Genomic DNA, 21,871 nt, shown 5'->3' on the forward strand with positions numbered 1-21,871 from the left:
TATGATGTTCCAGTTTGATACTGGCTTTATCGCTGACAGCGAGCACAGCGACAGAATGACCGATTTAGAAATCCAACAGAACAGGGCCTTTGTTGTTCCAAGAACTTTCGAGGACGACATGCTCTCGCTGAATACAAACGGCGACGAGGAAACCCTTTTCTCTACTTCCAACACCTCCACGCTGCTTGGCCAGACCCCAAACGTACGAGGCCAATCCTTGCGTGGATCACGTGACCAATCCGTTTCCTCAGCCGCACACTTGAACATTGACCGTTCGATAGTGACCTCCCACGTCACCACCACTCTCGATGACGACGAGCAACCACGTTTCCAACACAGACCTGCCAGAAACTCTACCTTTGTGCGCAGATCGTCCGCAGCAGCAGGCTCCTCAACGGGATCAGGATCAGGATCCGTCAACAGCAGAGCTCCAAAGTCCGCACACCGCCTGTCGCTCCCAAACTTGTTCCAGTCCATCCGTCGCGTGAACCCTGCTTCCCACCACCCACCAATCTCAGCTGTTGCCAATGATCACAGAAGACACTCCTTGAACCAGGCCATGGTGTTTTCTAACTACAACAACTACTTGAACGACTCTATCTTCAACGACAGTGTCAAGTCCCTGGACGAACAGAGAAAACTACGACTAGAACAGCTGGCTGACAAGTTCTGGCTTCGCGACGGTAGCATCGACGAAGACCTGTTTGAAGAGAGCAGTGACGAAGAAGACGCGGCTGTTGGTCCAACCGATCTTTAATATACCAAACGGACCAAGATCCTGCACAACGACGTCTGGAACGTCTGTCATGGTGTCTCGATTTCTGCCTCTGTCATAATATACACTACCTATTTATGACACCACGTGACCAAAATATCATTTCCACAGCACATAATGGTGTCAACTGCAACATATCAAACTCTGTCAAATAGCAACATACTCTAATTCCATCTGTAGACACACTGTAAACATTGTATAATGCGAGAGAAAAATAAAATAAAATAAAATAATTACAGTAACCTGCTTGTTGCTTGTACGCTACATACTGCAAGGTACAACAAGCTGCTTGCCTGTTTGGGAATCTGCATGCGCCAGATGACGCAGCAGGGGTCCTCACTGGGCGATTCTTCATCTTACCCGGTGCATGAGATCGCTGATTACCAGAAATGCCGAAGTAATACGCTGAAAAACCAAACAAACATAAAAACTTCGAAACAAAAACCGCTGGAAATCAAAATAAAACGAGAAAAAAAACATCAAAAAAAAAAAAAAAAAACAAACACAATCTACGGATGTCGTCTGCGTGTGCCGTTTTGTAAACGAAAACAACGCGGTGGGCAACTGGAAGAAAGAAATAGAGAAGTGGACAGAAAAAGCGAGCGCTCCATAACGGCGTATAAAACTGATTATTCCTGATCCAGATCCAAGTTTATAAAATATTTACGTTCTTGTTCTATCGTATCTTACAGAAAGGGAAACTGACGCAGAAACGGAAAATAAAAAAAAAAAATGTATACACTACTACTACATACACGTAACTCTCTGCCATCCAGTCGACAAACTACTGTATCGTGTTTCTTGATAATAGCCTTATATAATTTTTAGTTGCAGTCGTAGTTGTCAGAAACAAATTTTATCGTTCTTAGTAAATCATATCTCACCTTACCTCCTATTATTTATTGTTGTATTTGAGTTTTTTTTTTTTTTTTTTTACTATTATTATTATTATTATTATTTTTGGTTTGGAGATTTTTTGTTCGTAGTGTGTGTGTTTTTTTTTATTCCACATTTTTGGTCAAAAAGTTTCGATTTTACATTTTGAACTAAACTAACTTTTGGAAGGTTACAAAACCGAGTGTGTCGAAAGTAAGAAAGCGTGGCCCATCAGAGTCTGATCGCAACGAAACGCGGAGGGTTTATTAAGGTAACCTACATTTACTGGTTGTTCTGTTTTTTTTTTTTCTTTCCTATCTCTTTCCCATTTGGTTGACTAGTGATAGTCTGATTGGGGTTTTAGATTGATTCTATTTGTTCTCACTTGTTGATACAATCTCAGATTGGACAAAGACTTGGGGAAACTTAGAGCTTACAAGTCTACAGCGGGGCTCAATTGTGCGCGGTGGCAAGAACTCATTTTCTTCTGCTTCCTTCTACCTTTAAGATTGATTCGGACTGATTCGTGTTGAGTTTTTGCAATTTTGCATTTGGAATTAACGTCTGATACAGTGTTATATTTTCCCATCATCTCCAACCAGTTACTGCTCTTTTGGAATTAGTGCTAGCGTGTCAGTGTGTGAGTTTTGTGTGTTTATTTTGGACTTTGGACTCCCATAGACTATTTCCTTTTTTTTCTTTCTTTCTTTAAAGACGTTCTAATCATTGGTATATGAGCCAGCAACATCCTTCGGCAGCAGCAGCGGCAGCAGCAACGACAGTTCTGGCAGTTAACAACTTAACGAACACTAAGATGAATAATCACCATTCTTCCACTCAAGTGCTCCATGGATCCACGCAGCATGGCATTCCGTCAGCAGGCGGGAACAATCTCATAAATGGTGGAGCTGGCAACGGTGCCACGGGATTGCAGTCCAGTGCTTCAAGCACAAGTACCAGAGACGACTCTACGATTGTGGGTTTGCACTATAGAATTGGGAAGAAAATCGGTGAAGGGTCCTTTGGTGTCCTTTTCGAAGGTATAAACATGATCAACAACGTTCCTGTGGCAATCAAGTTCGAGCCAAGGAAAACGGACGCTCCTCAACTAAAAGACGAATATAGAACTTACAAGATTCTTAACGGATCTGAAGGTATCCCACAGGCCTACTACTTTGGCCAAGAAGGTTTACACAACATCTTGGTTATTGACCTTTTAGGTCCCTCTTTGGAAGATCTCTTCGACTGGTGTGGACGCAGGTTCTCAATAAAAACCGTCGTACAAGTTGCTATACAGATGATTACGCTTATCGAAGAGTTACACGATCACGACTTAATATACCGTGATATAAAACCAGATAACTTCTTAATTGGAAGACCAAACCAACCAGATGCAAACATGGTCCATTTAATTGATTTTGGTATGGCTAAGTTGTACCGTGATCCAAAGACCAAACAGCACATCCCATACCGTGAGAAGAAATCACTAAGTGGTACCGCTCGTTACATGTCCATCAATACACATCTGGGTCGTGAACAGAGCAGAAGGGATGATATGGAAGCTTTAGGTCATGTTTTCTTCTATTTTTTGAGAGGACAATTGCCATGGCAAGGTCTAAAGGCTGCTAACAACAAACTAAAATACGAAAAGATTGGTGAAAAGAAGAGATCGACTAATGTGTATGATCTATCACAAGGTTTGCCAGTTCAATTTGGTCGTTACTTGGAAATTGTTAGAAACCTTGCGTTCGAAGAGACTCCGGATTATGAAGGGTACCGTAAGTTGTTGCTGTCGGTATTGGACGAGTTAGGACAAAAATGCGATGGCGATTATGATTGGATGAAGTTGAATGGTGGTCGTGGTTGGGATCTTGCCATTAACAAGAAACCAAATTTGCACGGCTATGGCCACCCAACTCCACCAAACGACAAGAGTAAAAGACATAGGAATAAATTCAACCAGGTCCCTGCTGCAGTGAACAATATGAATGGATCAAACGTTCCATTACAATCACAGTCTCCATTACCTGGTGGTACAGACCTGACTCAAGGAGCAAATAATGCTCCTCAACAACCTCAACAAATTATGACCCAACAACAGTATCAACAACATACACAACAAAGGCTGGACCCTACCTCATATGAAGCTTACAAGCAACAAGTCCAACAACGTTATGCCCAACAGCCACAATCATCCCAGCAAAAAGCTCAACGTCTACCTAACACTACATCCCAACAGCAGTTTTCACAGTCTCGTCAACAACAACCACAGTATCAATTCCAACAAAACCAACCCCAAAACAACCAAAACCAAGCTACAAGCTCTGGTTCGGAGAAGGGGTTCTTCAGCAAACTCGGTTGTTGTTAGCATTCTTCTGTTTTTATCAATTGGACACTCTTTCAAGCTCACCTAAACTTAAACTTAAACTCTGAGCAACTTCTTTGCAAATTGTTTCTTAGATTTTAATATTTTTCTGTCCTTCCTCTCACTTTCTTCTTTTTCACCTATCCTTTGAAATTTTCATGTCAATTATTGTTCCTTGACTTAATTTGAGACGAATATACATTTCTTATTTTAAGAAAAGATCAAATGTTTCGCCATTGGGACATTCACTAGGTTTACATTTATAGATCAAGGACTGATGTGTGATCATAACGTCTCATGAAAATAAAACAACAACGACAAGAAACAAAGAAACTCCTTTTTCTCTCTGTGGTTTTGGATATGAATGGAAACATCAAGACAAGGAAGGAACCAACAGAATTAAAACTAACAGTTCTTAATCTTTAGTTTTGTTTCTAGACTGTAAGATTTCACTATTGCAAAGAAGTAAATCAGAATCAAGACTGAGAAAGACACCAAACTAGAAAATAACTTATACAAAAATTACACCAAAAAAAAAAATCAACACACACACGCACCTTTACCTTTAAAAAAATTAAATCACATTAATTATAATTGATTATCGACCTTTGTTATTATGGCTTATAATATTTGGGTACGCTGAACTTTGATTATCCATATAACCCATTCCTTTTTTTTTTCGCCGATTGATTAGTTGGGAAATAGTATCTGTTCCATTACTCACCATGTGTTCGGCCATATACTATAATAACTACCTACCATCATTTTGGTAATGTATGTCTGATAATATCAATACTTCCATCTAAATATGTAAAGTATAGTAAAATTAAACGCTTGTAAAATTCAAAATACCAGTGGGAGAAAGAGGGAGACATATTGGACTGGTGCGAACTCACTGCACATTTAGGAAAGCCAATTCTTACCTACCCTCATTTAAATGAATCTCATTTCTCAGTTTACATTATATATTCGCTCTAGTTACGTGTTACTTCATACAACTAATTTAATCATAAACACAAATATATAGACATGAGCGTGTTCAAAGAGTAGACTGCTACATCAAGTTTAAAAAAAAAACACCATCGGGAATAAGGGAAAAGCGCGCCTATTTTTGGGAAGCTTCAAAGTCCAAAATTTGCTTAGCGGCATCGACAACAGTTTGATCAAAAGTGTAGAACTTTAGTTTGGTCAAGTTGGTTGTGATACTGTTATTGTAGTAGGTATTCTTTGCCATTTCAACGCTGTTGTCTTTGATACCACCTGGGGAGATCTTACCTTTCAATTCTGGGATCTTTTCATTCAAAGTACGCAAGATCCTCTCGAAGTTAAACTTACCATCTTCGTAGTTGTCCAAGCCGTAGCCCGTTCCGCTAACTGGGAACAATCTTTGACCATTGAATTCTGGCTTACCCAAGGGCAGAATATGAAGCTTTGCAACGTCACGGACGTCACAGGACAAACCACTTGGTTGGTCGAATGGGCCTTCAAAATCTGGAGTAGTTTTCAAAGCCTTGTTAACAAAGTCAGCAGAGGTATTTAGGGAAGCTCTTGCCAAACCGAAGGAGTATCTTTGAGGACCGAAAACGTATGGAGGGTTGACGGTGGTCAACTTGAAAGTGGAATTGTGTTCCTTGACGAAGTTCCAAGCCAATTCCTCGGCCAATTTCTTGGAGGCAACATATGAAGTAATGGCATCTTCGCGTGCTTGCTCCCAAGTAACTGGGTTCCAGGTCTTTTCGGTGTGGATAAAGGTTGGATCACCACCCTTTTCTCTATGGACGATTGCTGCAAAAGAGGATGTAATGACGACGTGTTCGACATTCTTACCATACTTTTGCACACCTTCAAGAGCAGACTTGGTACCGTGAGTTGCTGGAATCAAGTAGTTTTCCTCATTGGTCTTGTCTAGACCGAACGAGAATGGAGAGGCAGTGTGCAAAACGTACTTCAAATCAGTATGTTTTTGAAACACATGGTCAAACGCATTTGGTGCTGAGATATCAGGAACAATCTCGAATGTGTACTTGGCGTTTGGGTGATCTCTAGCCAATTCCTTTTTGATAGGTTCTGCTTTTGACTCAGAACGAACAGTTCCAACAACTTCGTAACCAGCGCTCAAAAGTTGATCCAAAATGTGCAAAGCAATGAACCCTGAAGATCCTGTCAACAAAACCTTGTCACTCATCCTAAATTCTATCCAATTGGTCCTAAAGAAACTTTTATCCCTTTCTGTTCCTACCTAAGTCTGTTAGATAAAGGTTATATCTAGAAATAGGGTTATATTTCTCTACCTTTTTTTCAACGTAATGTACGAATACATATAATATATATATATATATATATATTATATACCAATGTCAAGGTGATTTTCGCATATTAGTCCAGCATACACACATATATATATTCAATCCTCTTGTGATGCGATTAATAAGCAACACAATGCTTTCTCACGCCCCTAAAACCGTGTCCTAAAGATACGTATTTACTTATTGCATCGCGCGATTGCACTTCAAAGACTTCGGAGGTCACTAAGAGCGAATTTTCTGTCTCTGGGAAAGCAATCTGAAATATTTATTTGTAATAATACTGGGAAAAGAGGCAAGATATAGCCGATTAGGTCAAACGGGATCGAGTTGCCGAAAGCGGATATTATTACCCGGACAAATAAGTGGTGGTAATAGCAGCGATAGCCAGTCAGTGAGTGAGTTAGTTGGTCAAGCAGAGTAGTATAGTAGCTGTGTGTGAGCTGTTAAATGTTGCACCTCGGAGTTGGGAAATAACAGCGACAGTTTGGGCAAGTCAAGTCAAGTTTAGTTAGTATGTTGTATTGTATTATATTACACACGTTTAAATAATTATTCGTTTGCGGAGGCATCAACGTCAAGGCCTCTTACGAGGTATAATGTGTCACCCTCTTTGACAAGCGAGGCTACTCTGCCGCTTGCTGGCAAGAGGTGCTGCGATGCTGGGTCACCTCTGTATAGAAACAATTTTTCGTTATCTGAGACGGCATGGTCGATGTTTGAGTTTTTCACGTTGAGAATGGAAGCCAACGAGTCAAGGGCTCTTCCGATGGGCCATGTTTTGCTGATGAAGACTTCGTTTGGCTAAGGTTTCTTTTGATCTTGTGGGGAATCCGCCACCACGTAGCACCACACGTAGATTCTGTTTGCGAGAGGGATGGAGTTGTCACCGATGGCGGTGCGTTTCATCTTGGTGACCTGAATGAGTTTATTTGCGGAGGAGAGTTTTGTAGTGGATTTCTTGTTTTCGAAGGTCTTGCCGTTTTTCGCGAAGAAACGCTTCAACTTGTCGATGGCGCGTCGCGACTGGGATGTGTTGCTTGCGAGAAGGGCGGATTTCATGTTGTTTGGCTGCTGCTGGAGTTTTTTGTCGTCCTGGAGCAGGGTCTGGACCCTGTCGTGGGCCTTTGCAGGCAATAGCGACTGGAAGAATGCACCTGGGGGTGAGTTACTGCGGGAGGATTCCTTCTGCGGGGTAACAGGTACCTTCTGGTTAGTGCGCAACGATTCGCAGTAGTGGTCTTCTTTGAGTCTGTGTTTGGCACAAAAGTCGCTATTGCAGGCCGAGCAATGGAACGGGAGAAAGTCGATTTCCCTGCACAGGGCGCAATGGGTCCCCACGTCTAGCATTCCTACTTCCTTGGTCATGATGATATTATTGATTGATGCAGTTGGAGGGGGGGGGGGGAGTGGTTCTCTTGTTCTTTTGTAGTGATGCTGGATTTAGTAGCTTGGGTGTAGGCCACACTTGAGCCTTTGTCTCGCTTTTATACGCGCGCGCCTCCAAAGATCCCTGTTGCCACCGGACTCTGGTTCTGTCTGACTAATGCAGTCGCGTTTCCGATATACGTCCCGGAAACAACCCAGCCACTCAGGCGTATTTGTTGTCCATTTTGTTTCTAAGGTAAGGTAAGGTAAGCTACTTGCAGATGAGTTGAGTTGAGTTGAGTTGAGTTTAGCCTTCTCGAACATGCAAGAGAAGTACAGAAGAAAGCCACACACACACATCACGTGAAAATCACGCCTCCACTCCTTTGTCCCTCTTTTCCCCCTCTGTCTGATTGTCCCCGAGAGTTACCCTACCGGAACCGCTAGCACCTCCACCTCCATCTCTCCCCCACCCCAGCCAACCCCTGCCCGCGTCCCTGTCCCATCGTCCAACGACGCAAAAAGCGTGCGTTTTGTTCCAATTTCCCTGCGCGCGCTATGCACACACCAAAAAACAACACACACAAAAAAAAAAAATAAAAAAAAAAACACACCAAAAAAAAAACCAAATAATTTACACAGACAAAAATCACACACAATATACATTCTTTCTGGTGCGGCGTTGTCTCCTGCAGCATAGGGGATGCCTCAGAACACGTCCCAGGCGACGCAGATTTTCACAAATTTCACCCACTAAGCAAAAAAAAAAAACACTACAAACAACAACAGCACGAAACATTAAGCGCACCGCACCGTACCGCACCGTACCGCGCACTTCCCGACCCTTCCCGACATTCCACGGCATTATAACGGCACCAGAAACAGCACAAAAAAACACACACACTGTACCAGAAAACTGTGCCGCACACAATCACGGCAGTGCACGGCACTACGCGGCAGTGTAGATAGAAACCAGTGAGTGGACGAACTTGAACTGGAAAAACTAGTGGGCTAGCTGGAAGAACCTGAGGAACTGGAAGATAATCATGTATAGTATACCTCACGGTTTCCCTGGCATTGCGAAACAAAACACCAACCACTACGCTACGCTACTGGCTACTCTACTGACTACACCACCCACTTCTTGTTCTTCCTCTTCCTCTTCCTCTTCTCTTGTCCCTCCCTGTATACTTTCTTGCTTTACTGCCTAGTCTTGTCTTGTCACTCGCTATTCCTCTTCTCTCTCTCTCTTTTTTTTTTTTATTTTATTTTATTTTCTGTTTCTTTGGTTTTTAGTTTCTTGTGATTAGGGTTTTTCATTCTCTTCTGCATAGGTTTGACATTAAAAGAGAGACAGCAAGCAGAGCTTTATGGATAGTTTCGCAATTTAAGAGGACACACACCTCGAGAAGAAAGAAAGATTCCCAGTAAGTCGAGGCTGTTTCGCTAAATCCAGGAGGATTAATTAGAGGACTGTAGTGTAAGGGAAGTGAAAAGTATTAGGTGGTTGGTTTTTTTTTTATTTTTTTTTCGAGGAAATCAGCGATGGGTTTGTGTGCTTCGAAGGACTCTCGTGAGTCCTCCTCACACGACTCTCATCAGACCAGACCGAACACACGGAACTTGGCGGCTGGTCAAGGTGAAGGACAGGGCTCACACCCTGTGGAAAAGAAGAAGGCCCGGAGTAATAGCAGTAGCGGGAAGACAAAGGCTAGCACAGCTGGGTCTGATGATGCAACAGGGAATGCCAGCCAAAGGGCCAGCAGCCAGAAGACGAGCCCAAAGGGTAGTCCCCAGGAGAATGGTAAGGAGGAGAACGGTGACGGTAGTGCGGGCGAGGAGTCTGATCGCATGACAGGACTCAGCCAGGCATTGGCCCTAAACGGGTCCACCACTGTGGGACGACAGAACAATGACTCTGCGGTTACCCGGAATGGTCGTTCGAGCAACGCAATGGTGTCTCAAGGGTCCGCTGGAACGCAACAGGTCCAGCAGCCTTCCCAGAACTCGAACTCGAACTCGAACACGAACCAGGGCGTGGAGCGTGCCGCAGGGCAGGTGTCTGACTCGGCAAACACCTTGAAGGTCTTGTTGCTTGGGTCTGGTGAAAGCGGAAAGTCCACCGTCTTGCAGCAGCTAAAAATCCTACACCAGAACGGGTTCAGCAAAGAGGAGTTGCTTGAGTACAGACCATTCATCTTCGACAACGTCATAGAAACTGGTAAAGACTTGGCCAAGGCCAGACGCATGTTCAACGTCGAGTTGGAGCAGGACGCCCCAATCACGGAAAAAGATATCGACAATTTGCTAGGCCTGCAAATACAAACAACCAAGTTAACATCCTTACCGCGTGACTTGACCGCAACTCTAAAGACCTTGTGGAACCTCCCTTCCTCCCAAGAGTTGCTTGTCAGCGAACATAGATCTTCCTTCTACTTGATGGATAGTGCAGGCTACTTTTATGAGAATTTGGACAGAATTAGCCAACCTAATTACGTACCAATCATCACAGACGTTATTAGAACAAGAAAAAAGACCTCCGGTATCTTCGATACCGTCATTGACTTGGACAAGAACTTGAGATTACACTTTTACGATGTTGGAGGACAACGTTCAGAGCGTAAGAAATGGATCCATTGTTTCGATAACGTCACACTCGTCATTTTTTGCGTATCGTTGTCCGAATACGACCAAACATTACTGGAGGACAACTCCCAAAATAGACTCGAAGAATCTCTTATCCTATTTGACTCTGTGGTAAATAGCAGATGGTTCGCAAGAAGTTCGATCGTCTTGTTCTTGAACAAAATCGATATCTTCGCCGACAAAATCCGTCATGTGCCCTTAGAACGCTATTTCCCAGACTATACTGGTGGAAAAGACATTAACAAAGCTGCGAAGTATATTCTCTGGAGGTTCGTTCAGTTGAACAGAGCTAACTTAAACATATACCCTCATGTCACTCAAGCAACTGATACTTCGAATATCAAGTTGGTGTTCGCTGCTATCAAAGAAACAATATTGGAGAATAATCTAAAGGATTCCGGCGTATTATAGTCTGTAGAATGTGGCCAAGAGACTATATTATAAAACGAAAACAAAAAAAAACTAACAACAACATAAAAACAATTAAGCAAATACAGAGACACAACACACCTTGAGACATAATTATCCACAATCAATTTTGGACTGGATCCAATATACGCAGATTTAATTCTGTTTTTAACGCTCTCATATTATAATCAAAAACTGTACCTTTGAAGATTATCAATCGGTAAGTTTAACGGAGAAACGAAAAAGCTCAAAAAAAATAATAAAATAAAATAAAAAACACGACAAGGAAACGGGCTCATTATTCAAACCGGTCTATTTGTGTTTTATCGAATAAACCTCTTACTACTTGCAAAAGTTCAAAACAGAATCGAGGGTCTTGTGCCCTATGAATGCCTAAACTGTTTACAGTTAAAGCTAAAATCTAATCATATGGAATGTACATACATATTTGGTGTATATATATATCATTATCATAATCATTATAATCACTATTATATTATTATTATCACTATCATTTTTAGCACGAGTAGAAAAAGGTTTTTATACCGTAACTTTTCAAATATTTTGTCGCTATTTCCCTTTCTTTACACATCGACTGTCAGTTTGATTTTAATATTTCAGAAGCCAGAACAATTGTTTATCATAATGAAATACTTCCGATGCTCATCCATATGGAATAAATTACTCATACCGTTTCTTAAAGCACTTCTTGTCAATTCATTAGTTGGAAGCTGATTCCATGTTGCACCACTTCCAATAGCTCGATATTCTAGATCTTCTTTCTCATGTGGTAGTTCTGGCTTTGAAATAAAAATTTCCAAACCAGCAGCTTTATAGCCAGGGGGGACCATTGGAATATAGTCTTGTAGATGTATAACCCTGAAATAACCATGAAACATATCTAGTTCACCATTCTTTACACTCTTGTCATGTATCTTTTTCGTCTTAAATAAGCTATCAACCCAATCCCTCATCTCATCGTTGAACATTTTTGGTGTAGCATATGTCAAGATTAATGGATTAAACCCTCTGAGCTTCAACTCAATCCCACATATGCTAGCCAATGCTGCCCCGAGAGAGTGTCCTGTTACAACCATTTTATAACCAGGATATCTTTTGAATATTCTTTCAACTCTGTTTAAGAAGTCTTTACTCAAGGTCTCGATAAAGCGATTGAAACCTTTGTGAATCATACAGTTCTCACATATTTCAATCTTCCCACTCTCCACTAGCTTATCATAGTGTTTTTCCGATACAGGCCTGTATTCTGTTGGGTATATTTCAAAGTCACTGAACCAATCCTGTCTTGTGCTGGATCCTCTAAATGCCAACATAACAACTTCTCTCTCGTGGTCCACTGCCACAAATCCAGTACCCAACTCCTCCTTTTCAGCAACCAACACTAACTCAACCCTTGTTCTGTTGATGGATGGATTTTCTTCTACATTAGAGCAAAAATCTAGCTCTTCAGGGCATCCACCATCTAAGAATGTTTTATTAGCTTCCAACTGACCAGTAGAAATGCAGTAGGTTAAAGCACAGATCTTACTGAAATAAAGCATTTTCTCATAAGAGTCTTGACTGATTTCAACATCAGAATTTCCTAACTTTCCCACATCAGCGGCTAATTGCTGACCTAAATGAATTACCGTATTTGATTCTAACGACGCAACAAGTACTATCCAAATCGCAGATATCCATGCAAAAAGCTGAATTAATACCATTATAGCTGTTAAGGAAATCAAGTGAGGTTGTTGGGATACTTGTCGCTGTTTAAAAAGTTTCATTGATAAAAGTGAAGTAAATATGTCTAAGAAAGCTATTCTGAAATCAACTTTTTCTTAAATAGCGGCTAATTATGTCTGACATAATTGTGTCAAATTTTGAACGTGAACAGCGAAAATGTGGAAGAGCAAATGATGAAAAAAAAAAGAAGGTTTCAGGACACTGCGCATACAGATATATATATATACGTACATACATATGTCAAAAAAACTTGATCCAAACTACTAGATGAAATGCTCGAATACGGTATTTTTACTAATGTTAACTTTCAAACGAATTCAATAAGTATATTGAACAGTGTGGCAAGCATCCAAACGGTGCATAATGATAACCCTACAATCTTAGTGTTTTGTTGAATCACATCCAAGTATCTTGTTAGAACAAATATCGAACCTAGTATTGTAGCAAAGATAACAGATATGCTTAGAATAAATTGAGGGTTTACTTTAGAAGCTACAGTAACAGATGATGTTCCAAATCTGAAAATCATTGCTATTAAAGAACTTAGTCCAATACCTATTGTAGTGTTCAACAAAACCCCACCAATGCAAGCACTCAAAGATATAGATAAAAATCTTGTAGCTATAGCTGATTTTTGAGATTCTGGAGTGGGTAGTTTTTGGTATAATTGTGACATTGCTAAATTGGACATGAGATCAGAGATGGAGTTACCCCATGCAAAGAGGGTCATTCCGAGTAAAGATTTGGAGATTCCTGTTAGCTTTTGGTAGAGTTCAATGATCTCGATGAGGATATTAGCTAGTAGAGAAATGCAAAGAATACTATTGATAATGCCAATGGAATTTGATATTTTTATGACTAGATCATTAATGTTTGCAGTATCATCCGAATACGCATATAAAGATAAATGAAATAGTGTTCGTCTCTTATATCTCAGAAATAATACTCCAGTGAGGAATATCAGAGATAAACTGGCTGGTATGAACCAAAACCATGCGGAAATCTTGGTATCTAACAACGATTCTATCACTAGCATTCCCATCACTGGAGCCATAATAGCCTGCGAAATAATGATGGGAAAATTCAATTTTGCATCTTCCGAATATTGTGGAACGCATAATCGAAGCAAAAAGACCATAGGAGATAAAATAATCGAGAGTGCTTTTGACTGAAGAGTTTTCAAATTCCAATTCTTGAAGTTAGGGAAGAGCAGATAGAATATACTGTTCATTATTCTTTGAGTAGAGCTGGCCAGAGTGTCTTTGTATTGCAATGGAGGCTCCACAAAGGTTTCTGTCGTAATAGCAGGATCGGATTCACGCTCTTCTCCTTCCTCTGTTACAACATCCACAAAAGGACTAAAGGTACTTGGAGTTGGGGCAGTAGATATGTTGGCTCTGTCTGTGAAAGTATCCATAGAGTCAGCATTGCCAAATGTACTGATTGAGTTTGCCTTTTGACTGGGTTCGCTAGCTGGTCTAACACTGCTATGCTTAAATGATTTGAGGTCAACGGTTTTTGATGACAGCATGGAAGATGTTGTATGCATATTGTTCATTGTTATGGTTTCTGCGTTGTTTGCGTTTTCTAACATCTGAATAAAGATATTAAGGTCCATAGTTTCTAGCAAAGAAGGTCTAATGCTGCCATCCATAGGAAACCCAGTTTCTGTATGATGAGGGTCATTTATTTTAACACCGATGTTATTTTGTGGATCTTCCACATCTTGTATATTACTGTTTAGCTTCATCTTGGACATCACATAGGATACGTATACCAGAATCATAAATGCAGACACGTACCATGCCACTGAGTTCGTTATCACTATCCAGAGCACACATGACAAGGCTAATAATGCAAAAAGAAGGTCTATCACCAAAGAGTTCCGCTGAACAACGGAAAGGTCCAAACTCTCTCTCATACAATAAAGTAAGAGACCCTGTATTATACATATTATTATTCCACAGGATCCGAGAACCTCTCCTATGGATAGACTTGCAGGGGACTCTGAATTTAGCCACGAGATCAAGTTAGAGAAAAGGTCTGGGGATGAGTTGCACCAAGCCAAAAGAATAGAAGCTATCACACCCCGACTGCTTTTCCCGCTTTTAGTTAGGAATGCCACGTTGGGGCATAAATGATCAGAAGCACATATGCCTAGCAATACAAAGCAAAGCACCAGCTGAGTACTCGTTCCTAACAGAACAGAAATCCCTAGTTTATTGACACCTTCATATAAATGCAGGGGATGAGTAACTTTGAGCCACCAGCCTAGCTCATTACTCATAATTCTGGAAATGATACTGGGGAGGGGGTACACCGTATGTTGTTTGTTCCTTACTTCTCGCTCTCTTCAGTCACAGTTGAACCTAAAATATACATATTATTTGCAAGATCTTAAAAGCCATGTCAAGAATCGTATACGTTTTTGTAACCATTATTTGGCGGGTGTCCGAACAAGAACGACGAAAAAAGACACAGCCAAGAAAGGTAGAATATATATATGGTATACTGACGTAATGGCTCAGGAGCTGACGACGCGACGATAATGAATTATCTGGAAAATTATATTTGTTAAACTTAAGTTGCTCTATATTGCAATTTTCGCTATTATTATGTTCTATATATACATATATATTATAACAAATTCATTGAATGCAGCAATTTAATATAGCCCGGTACAAGAGTATAATGTCGACACATGGGCAGTGCCGATTAGATCAAATTATAAGTTGAATTGTTTTCTTTCAGTTGGGTAAGATGGACCAACTTCTTGGATGGACAAAGAAGCCAACCATTGACCTTGAGCAATGGCGAATTCCAAAGACTTACCTTCAGCCAAAGCGGCGACGAAACCACCTGCGAAGGCGTCACCAGCACCGTTGGTGTCTTTGATTTTAGAGGAGTCCAATGGAACAACATCGAAAGTCTTTGAACCCTCAGCAGAAACTACAACGGTTGGTTTTAGACCATGGGTGATGATGACGGTTCTTGTTTTGGAGTCCCCGACAATGTGCTTAGCGATGGCTTCCAAGTCTTCTTTGTCACAGTCCAAACCAAAAGATTCAGCATAGGAGGCAGCCTCAGATTCGTTACCAATGACGTAGGTGGTGTATGGCAACACTTGTTCCAAAGCAGCCTTGAAGAAGGCTGGGATGAAAGGTGCAGACAAGTTCAAGATGAATGGCTTACCCTTCTCTTGAGCGTGCTTACCCAACTTGACAATAGCCTCTGGGGACACAGTCAAGTGGAAACCACCGATGTAGAACAAAGAAGCAGCTTCGACTAGATCCCAGTGCTTGTCCAAGTGGTCTGGAGTGAAGTGATTGGCCGCAGCTAAATCAGTCACCAATGATCTATCGTGACCAGTAATTAGAGCAGCACACTTACCAGTACTGATGTCCTTTTGAACCTGGTAGAAGGAAGCCACACCGGCAGCCTCATTCTCCTTCAATAATCTGGCGGAGAACTTGTCCTCACCAACAGAACCGAAGTAGCCAACTTGGCCAGGACCCAACACATACGCAACACCTCTAGCAGTGTTTTGAGCAGCACCACCAGCCACAAACTTGACACCCTCCATCTCTACGATCTCATCGAAAATGTTCAATATAGACTTGTTAGAGCTTTGTTCAACTAGAATAGCATCGTTGCTCTTCAAGTTGTACTTTTCCAAGTATGATGGTTGAACGTCAATTTGGATATCCAACAATGGGTTACCCAAACAGATTACTTTAGGATGTTGAGTCATATTCTTTTTTAAGATCGATTGCTGCTTAGCTGGGCTAATGTCGTATGCAGATCTAATACTATTACTACTCCCACCTATGAACCTTCTCTGCAAACAATTTGTTTTCTCGTTCATCTCATCTTTTACTTTCTTCTTATACTCGTTCTCTTTTCTGATGCCAGATCGTTTGCACATGGTGAAGTAATTGCACGTGACTCGTATATCGAAAGAGCCGGCAAGTGGCTTACCATGCCGAAGTGCAAGCTGGAGCCCGAGCCCAAGCCCGAGCCCTACATCACGAGTAACAGAAAACAACATTGATCGAGGAGACTGCACCAGCCCTTTCCCATAAATAACCTCACAGCGAGGGGAGTGGTACCAACAAAATTGGCTTATTCACATACCCAAACATATATCCATATATATATATATATATATATATATATGTACGTACATATGCGGATATATATGCGGAGCAAACAAAAGTCCACACAATGGTACCCTGTCTATGCATATAGGTGCATTCGGAGAGGAGTTCGACAGAAGCTGGGAACAGATCGGGTAAGTTAGCCTGGATCAGTTGACCAAGCCCTATAGACAATCGAAAAGACTGCAGTAAAGAGATGCTCGTGTATAGGTGTAGAATGTGCCCACCATCCGTTTCCAACGAATTGGTCTTTAATTTTCTTGCTTCAGATGTTGAATTTCTGTAATCGTTTGCCGAATCACTCAGCCTTTGGAATCTGAGATCTTCCCTAGATTGTTGGGCAAATCGTATTCCTGTCTATTTGCATATATAAAAAGTATACGTAACTGCAAAGAAAGGGTAGGTGGAGGATATATTCGTTTCAGGTTTGGGTATAAGATAAAGTGTTTATAGACAAGGGCAAGCTTTACGTGATTGATATAGAGCAAAACGAGGACACTATGTTGGAGAAACTAGCAGGCTACTTCAACCAGGAAGAACTGGCTGATCCGTTTTTAAAATGGTCTTTGGATCCGACAGCCGAAAACTTGTATTATAGACATGGCCACGAGATTGTTGCATCGTTCTTGATGTACCAATTTGTTCTCTACCCACTGGTGGCACCCTTCCTCAACCGTGTGATATTTGGAAAGCACTATACGGAGAAGGATGAAGCGGACAAGGTGAATTTCGACATCCATACGGTGTCGATGATACAGAGCATTGTTTCATGCTACTTGATATGGCCACTCTTGTGGATTCCATTTGGATACAATGTTATAACTTACTACAATTCATACGCGTCAATGGTTTCTTCGGTCAGCATCGGGTACTTCTTGTGGGATTTGTACGTATGTTTGAAGTACTACAGATTGTTTGGAATTGGTTTCTTGTTCCACGCAGTGGCAGCACTCTCTGTGATCGGGATCACTCTACGTCCAGTGTGTCAGGCATGGGTCGGTAGATTCTTGTCATTCGAGGCTTCTACACCATTCGTCAACATCAATTGGTACATCATTCAGGTGTCACGTGGTTCTACTAAACCCGTTGTTCCAACTTGGTTGAACGTGTTGAACGGGTTGCTATTGATCTCTGTATTTTTCTTTGTTAGATTGGTGTGGGGATTCATCGCTATTTCGATTCTAACCTACGAAATGTACCAGATCTGGGACCAGATTCCATTGTACATTTCGGCCATTATTCTTGGAATTAACATTTCATTGGATTTCCTAAACATCCACTGGTTCTCCAAGATGATCAAAATCGCAAAGAAAATGGCCAATGGCTCAAAGAGAGTTTCTAAAATTGACTGAGCCTGGTATAGCGCTGTTCTTTTGCTTATTATATATCCTTTTCTGTCACTGGATAAACGGAAAAGTGTCTTCACAAGTAAAAAATATACACATATATATATATATATGTATCTATGCATATAGACATATACAAAAGCAATAAACAGTTATGATGTATATGTATCATTTAAGGCACGTACCCAATGCCGTTGGGTACCTATTAGTAGCAGTATCTTTATTGTGACAGAACCGTATTCCAATTTGTCCTCCGCAATTGAATGTATGGAAAACTGAACAAAAAAAAAAAAAAAAAAAAAAATAATGTCCATATAGAAACCGAAAGCGATCTTTATATAGCAATCTAAACCGCATTCAATACTTGAAGGAAGATTTAATTAAACACTTTCAATTGAACGTTGGGAGGGACAGCTAAGATAGAAATACAGCAACAATATCAATTATGGGTTTTGTTGATGTTCTTCAAGGTGCTTTTGATAAGCCTTCTATTCCATGGAAGACTATAATTACAGGGTTCACAGTGGCGCAGTTCGCGTTTGAAACCTATTTGACTTATCGTCAATACGTGGCACTATCCAAAAAGACGTTACCACCTGTGTTAGAGGGCGAGATTGATGATGAAACATTCCAAAAATCGGAAGCTTATGCTAGAGCTAAGTCCAAGTTTTCCATTGTTTCTAACATCAGTTCATTGGTGCAGAATTTGATATTTATCAAATTTGACGTACTTCCAACGTTGTGGAACTTAGGCAATGTTTTGGCCAGTTATTTACCAAGCAAGCTTATAGCCACCTCTACAATTGCTCAATCCCTGTACTTTTTAAACGTCCTAACCGCTTTGTCAACCTTCACCAGCTTACCGTTAAGTTATTATCAACATTTTGTGCTTGAAGAAAAGTTCGGCTTTAATAAATTGACTATAAAATTGTGGATTACAGATATGATTAAGAGTAACCTATTAGGTTTATTGATTGGTACGCCAGTATTGTATTTGTTCTTGAAAATCTTTGAAGTGTTCCCATCCAATTTCCTATGGTATATTTGTTTATTTGTTCTTGTCGTGCAGATTCTTGCTTTGACTATCATTCCAGTATTAATCATGCCATTGTTCAATAAATTTACTCCTCTAGATGATGGTGAATTGAAAACAGCTATTGAACAATTAGCAAAGAAGGTGGGCTTCCCATTGGACAAGATCTTTGTTGTGGACGGTTCCAAGAGATCATCTCATTCAAACGCATACTTCACAGGTCTCCCATTTACCAGTAAACGTATAGTGCTATACGATACTTTGGTCAATGACTCAACCACGGATGAAATAGTAGCTGTCTTGGCCCACGAAATTGGTCATTGGCAAAAATCTCATTTGTTGCGTATGCTAGCATTTAGCGAAACCCACATCTTTTTAGTGTTTTCTCTTTTCACTGCCGCATATCAAAACAACTCATTGTACAACGCATTCCATTTCTTTGTTGGATCCTCTACATCTACCGATTTCTCTAAAGTAATCACCCCTCAGTTTCCGGTTATCATTGGTTTCCTTCTTTTCAATGATCTATTACAACCTTTGGATTGTCTATCTACGTTCTTAACGAATTTGGTATCAAGAGCTCATGAATACCAATCTGACGCATATGCAAAGGAATTGGGTTATGCAAACCATCTAGCAAGAGCTTTGATCAACTTACAGATCAAGAACTTATCAACTATGAACGTTGATCCACTATATTCAAGCTATCATTATTCTCATCCAACTTTGGCTGAAAGATTGATAGCCATTGAATACAAAAACGAAAAGAAGGCACAATAAGCCTCATATTTTTCACATACCCCCGACATCTCGATACTTACAAGGAGTCTTTCCAAGTATTCGCTACATCTTTCGTGTATAGTATTTTATGTTATCATATTTAGTAAATATGTAAATACGTCCACTGAAAACAACAAATAAATCCAATAACATTCCAAGGCAAACATTGGTATACCCTACAAGTTTCCCTGGTATATGAACTTTGTGGTGTATTAGTTGCCACTTCGGCTCTTCATCGTAACTTATCTTCCCTTGTACGTATACAACGACTCTTGCTTGGCCTCCAGTTCTTAATTTCAAAGTTAGGTACGGAAATCCTTTAAAAGTTAAAAAAACGATAGAAACACACACAACAAATAAAACAGTTTGCCACTCATTATAAAGGGTCATAGGATCATTTAAAAAGGTCTGAAGCCAGATCAATTAGAAACTCCTAAAGATGTCTGATGATGCTATGGATGTAGATGTGAGCCCAAATGTGGCTGATGAGAAGAAAACAAATGAAGATATTGTGGATAAACTATTAGAGGTTTTGAAGCAAGTGTCCAAAAGCACCCTATCTATGGATTCCCGATATGTGTGGAAGTCTTTGAAGGACTTGTCAGCATTTAGACATGAATTAAATGTAGAGAATGTTTCTATTTTAGTCAATTTGCTCTATCCTGATGAATCTCCATACAAAAAGTACTTATTGAAGACCATCCATCCTACTTCTAAACCAAAGGTTGAAGATGCTGTTTCTTTTAGAGATCGTTATCCAGCGAGCTTGTATCAGTTACAACAGGATGGTACCAGTTTGGATGTCTCCTCAGAGGTGAATACATTTGTTCATTACATTCTACAATTGCTCCTATTGGATTCCCAAAGGGTGGATGAGTTACAACATTTTAACACTGAATATGTTGTACCTAAAATACTAAAACATTACAACAACAGAAACTTAGACTTGGTGAATGCCAAAATATGGTTCTACATCAACAGAGCCAATGAATTGACATCCTCTCCGGAAGACGCCGCATTGTTGTTTGAAATGATGCAATATATGAAGACAGCAACTTTAAAACACGACAATGAAACTAAAGCTACTTTGATAACTAGCATTCTAAGACACTACTTGAGATTAGGTGAAATCGAACTAGCTGCTGATTTTGTTACCAAAATTGAATTCCCTTCTGGCGATAACGTTTCTAGTCCCTTGGAAGCTCGTTATTACTTCTATCTTTCTAAGATTCACGCTATTCAATTAGACTATTCTCAAAGTCATGAGTACGTCATTTCAGCTTTGAGAAAGGCTCCACATACAAAAAACAGTTTGGGATTTTTGCAACAGGCAAACAAATTGCAGTGTTGTATCCAACTTCTAATGGGTGATATTCCAGAACTAACATTTTTCCATCAAAGGGGCCTAGAAAAATCACTATTGCCTTACTACCATATCACCAAGGCTGTCAAACTAGGTGATTTGAACCTCTTTACCCAATCCCTTTCTAAATATAAAAACCAGTTGACCAAGGATGCTAACTATCAGCTTTGTGTCAGACTCAGATCAAATGTTATCAAAACAGGTATCAGAATGATATCTTTAACCTACAAAAAGATTTCCTTGAAGGATATTTGTCTCAAATTACATTTAGACTCAGAACAGACTGTAGAGTACATGGTCTCTCGTGCGATCAGGGACGGTGTTATCGAAGCTAAAATAAATCACGAAGAAGGTTATATTGAAACCAGCGAACTATTAAATGTTTACTCGACCAAACAACCACAACAGGTTTTCGATGAAAGAATTAGATTTGTGAATCATTTGCATTCAGATTATGTCACTGGTATGAGATTTCCAGATTCAAGAGATAAGAAAGGCAAAGATGCTGACCAGCTGACCACAGAAAGCTTAGAAACAAGCTTAGACTTGGATTCAATGAACCTTTCCGATTTTGATTCCGATCTTGATGACATTCTCTAGCCAGACCAGGAAGAATGAAAGAATGGGTAATGATCAGGCGATCGCTAGTAGTAATAGCAGCTCTGTGTTTATTCTAAAGTGTACAGTTTAACTAAGTTATTCATA

The 21,871-nt window shown here is 40.4% G+C and overlaps 7 protein-coding genes across 7 annotated transcripts; 4 read left to right on the top strand and 3 right to left on the bottom strand.

Moving 5' to 3' along the window:
* Positions 1 to 2,384: 2,384 nt before the first annotated feature.
* On the top strand, positions 2,385 to 4,019 carry RAG8 (serine/threonine protein kinase YCK1; the record flags this gene model as incomplete). Its single annotated transcript, XM_022821099.1, has 1 exon — positions 2,385 to 4,019. One exon carries the CDS (start codon positions 2,385 to 2,387, stop codon positions 4,017 to 4,019), a length of 1,635 nt encoding a protein of 544 aa, XP_022677496.1.
* Positions 4,020 to 5,121: 1,102 nt separating this feature from the next.
* GRE2 (SDR family oxidoreductase) lies at positions 5,122 to 6,201 on the bottom strand (the record flags this gene model as incomplete). The annotated part of the gene is made up of 1 exon (XM_022821100.1): positions 5,122 to 6,201. The coding sequence occupies one exon, from the start codon at positions 6,199 to 6,201 to the stop codon at positions 5,122 to 5,124; it is 1,080 nt and encodes a 359-aa protein (XP_022677497.1).
* Positions 6,202 to 11,358: 5,157 nt separating this feature from the next.
* On the bottom strand, positions 11,359 to 12,528 carry LIH1 (putative lipase; the record flags this gene model as incomplete). Its single annotated transcript, XM_022821101.1, has 1 exon — positions 11,359 to 12,528. One exon carries the CDS (start codon positions 12,526 to 12,528, stop codon positions 11,359 to 11,361), a length of 1,170 nt encoding a protein of 389 aa, XP_022677498.1.
* Positions 12,529 to 15,212: 2,684 nt separating this feature from the next.
* ADO1 (adenosine kinase) lies at positions 15,213 to 16,412 on the bottom strand (the record flags this gene model as incomplete). The annotated part of the gene is made up of 1 exon (XM_022821102.1): positions 15,213 to 16,412. The coding sequence occupies one exon, from the start codon at positions 16,410 to 16,412 to the stop codon at positions 15,213 to 15,215; it is 1,200 nt and encodes a 399-aa protein (XP_022677499.1).
* Positions 16,413 to 17,144: 732 nt separating this feature from the next.
* TDA4 (Tda4p) lies at positions 17,145 to 17,996 on the top strand (the record flags this gene model as incomplete). Its single annotated transcript, XM_022821103.1, has 1 exon — positions 17,145 to 17,996. One exon carries the CDS (start codon positions 17,145 to 17,147, stop codon positions 17,994 to 17,996), a length of 852 nt encoding a protein of 283 aa, XP_022677500.1.
* A 439-nt stretch (positions 17,997 to 18,435) lies between these two features.
* On the top strand, positions 18,436 to 19,803 carry STE24 (zinc metalloprotease; the record flags this gene model as incomplete). Its single annotated transcript, XM_022821104.1, has 1 exon — positions 18,436 to 19,803. One exon carries the CDS (start codon positions 18,436 to 18,438, stop codon positions 19,801 to 19,803), a length of 1,368 nt encoding a protein of 455 aa, XP_022677501.1.
* Positions 19,804 to 20,242: 439 nt separating this feature from the next.
* Positions 20,243 to 21,766, top strand: RPN3 (proteasome regulatory particle lid subunit RPN3; the record flags this gene model as incomplete). The annotated part of the gene is made up of 1 exon (XM_022821105.1): positions 20,243 to 21,766. One exon carries the CDS (start codon positions 20,243 to 20,245, stop codon positions 21,764 to 21,766), a length of 1,524 nt encoding a protein of 507 aa, XP_022677502.1.
* Positions 21,767 to 21,871: the final 105 nt, after the last annotated feature.

Source organism: Kluyveromyces marxianus, chromosome 6, assembly GCF_001417885.1.
Source record: "Kluyveromyces marxianus DMKU3-1042 DNA, complete genome, chromosome 6".
Taxonomy (NCBI): domain Eukaryota; kingdom Fungi; phylum Ascomycota; class Saccharomycetes; order Saccharomycetales; family Saccharomycetaceae; genus Kluyveromyces; species Kluyveromyces marxianus.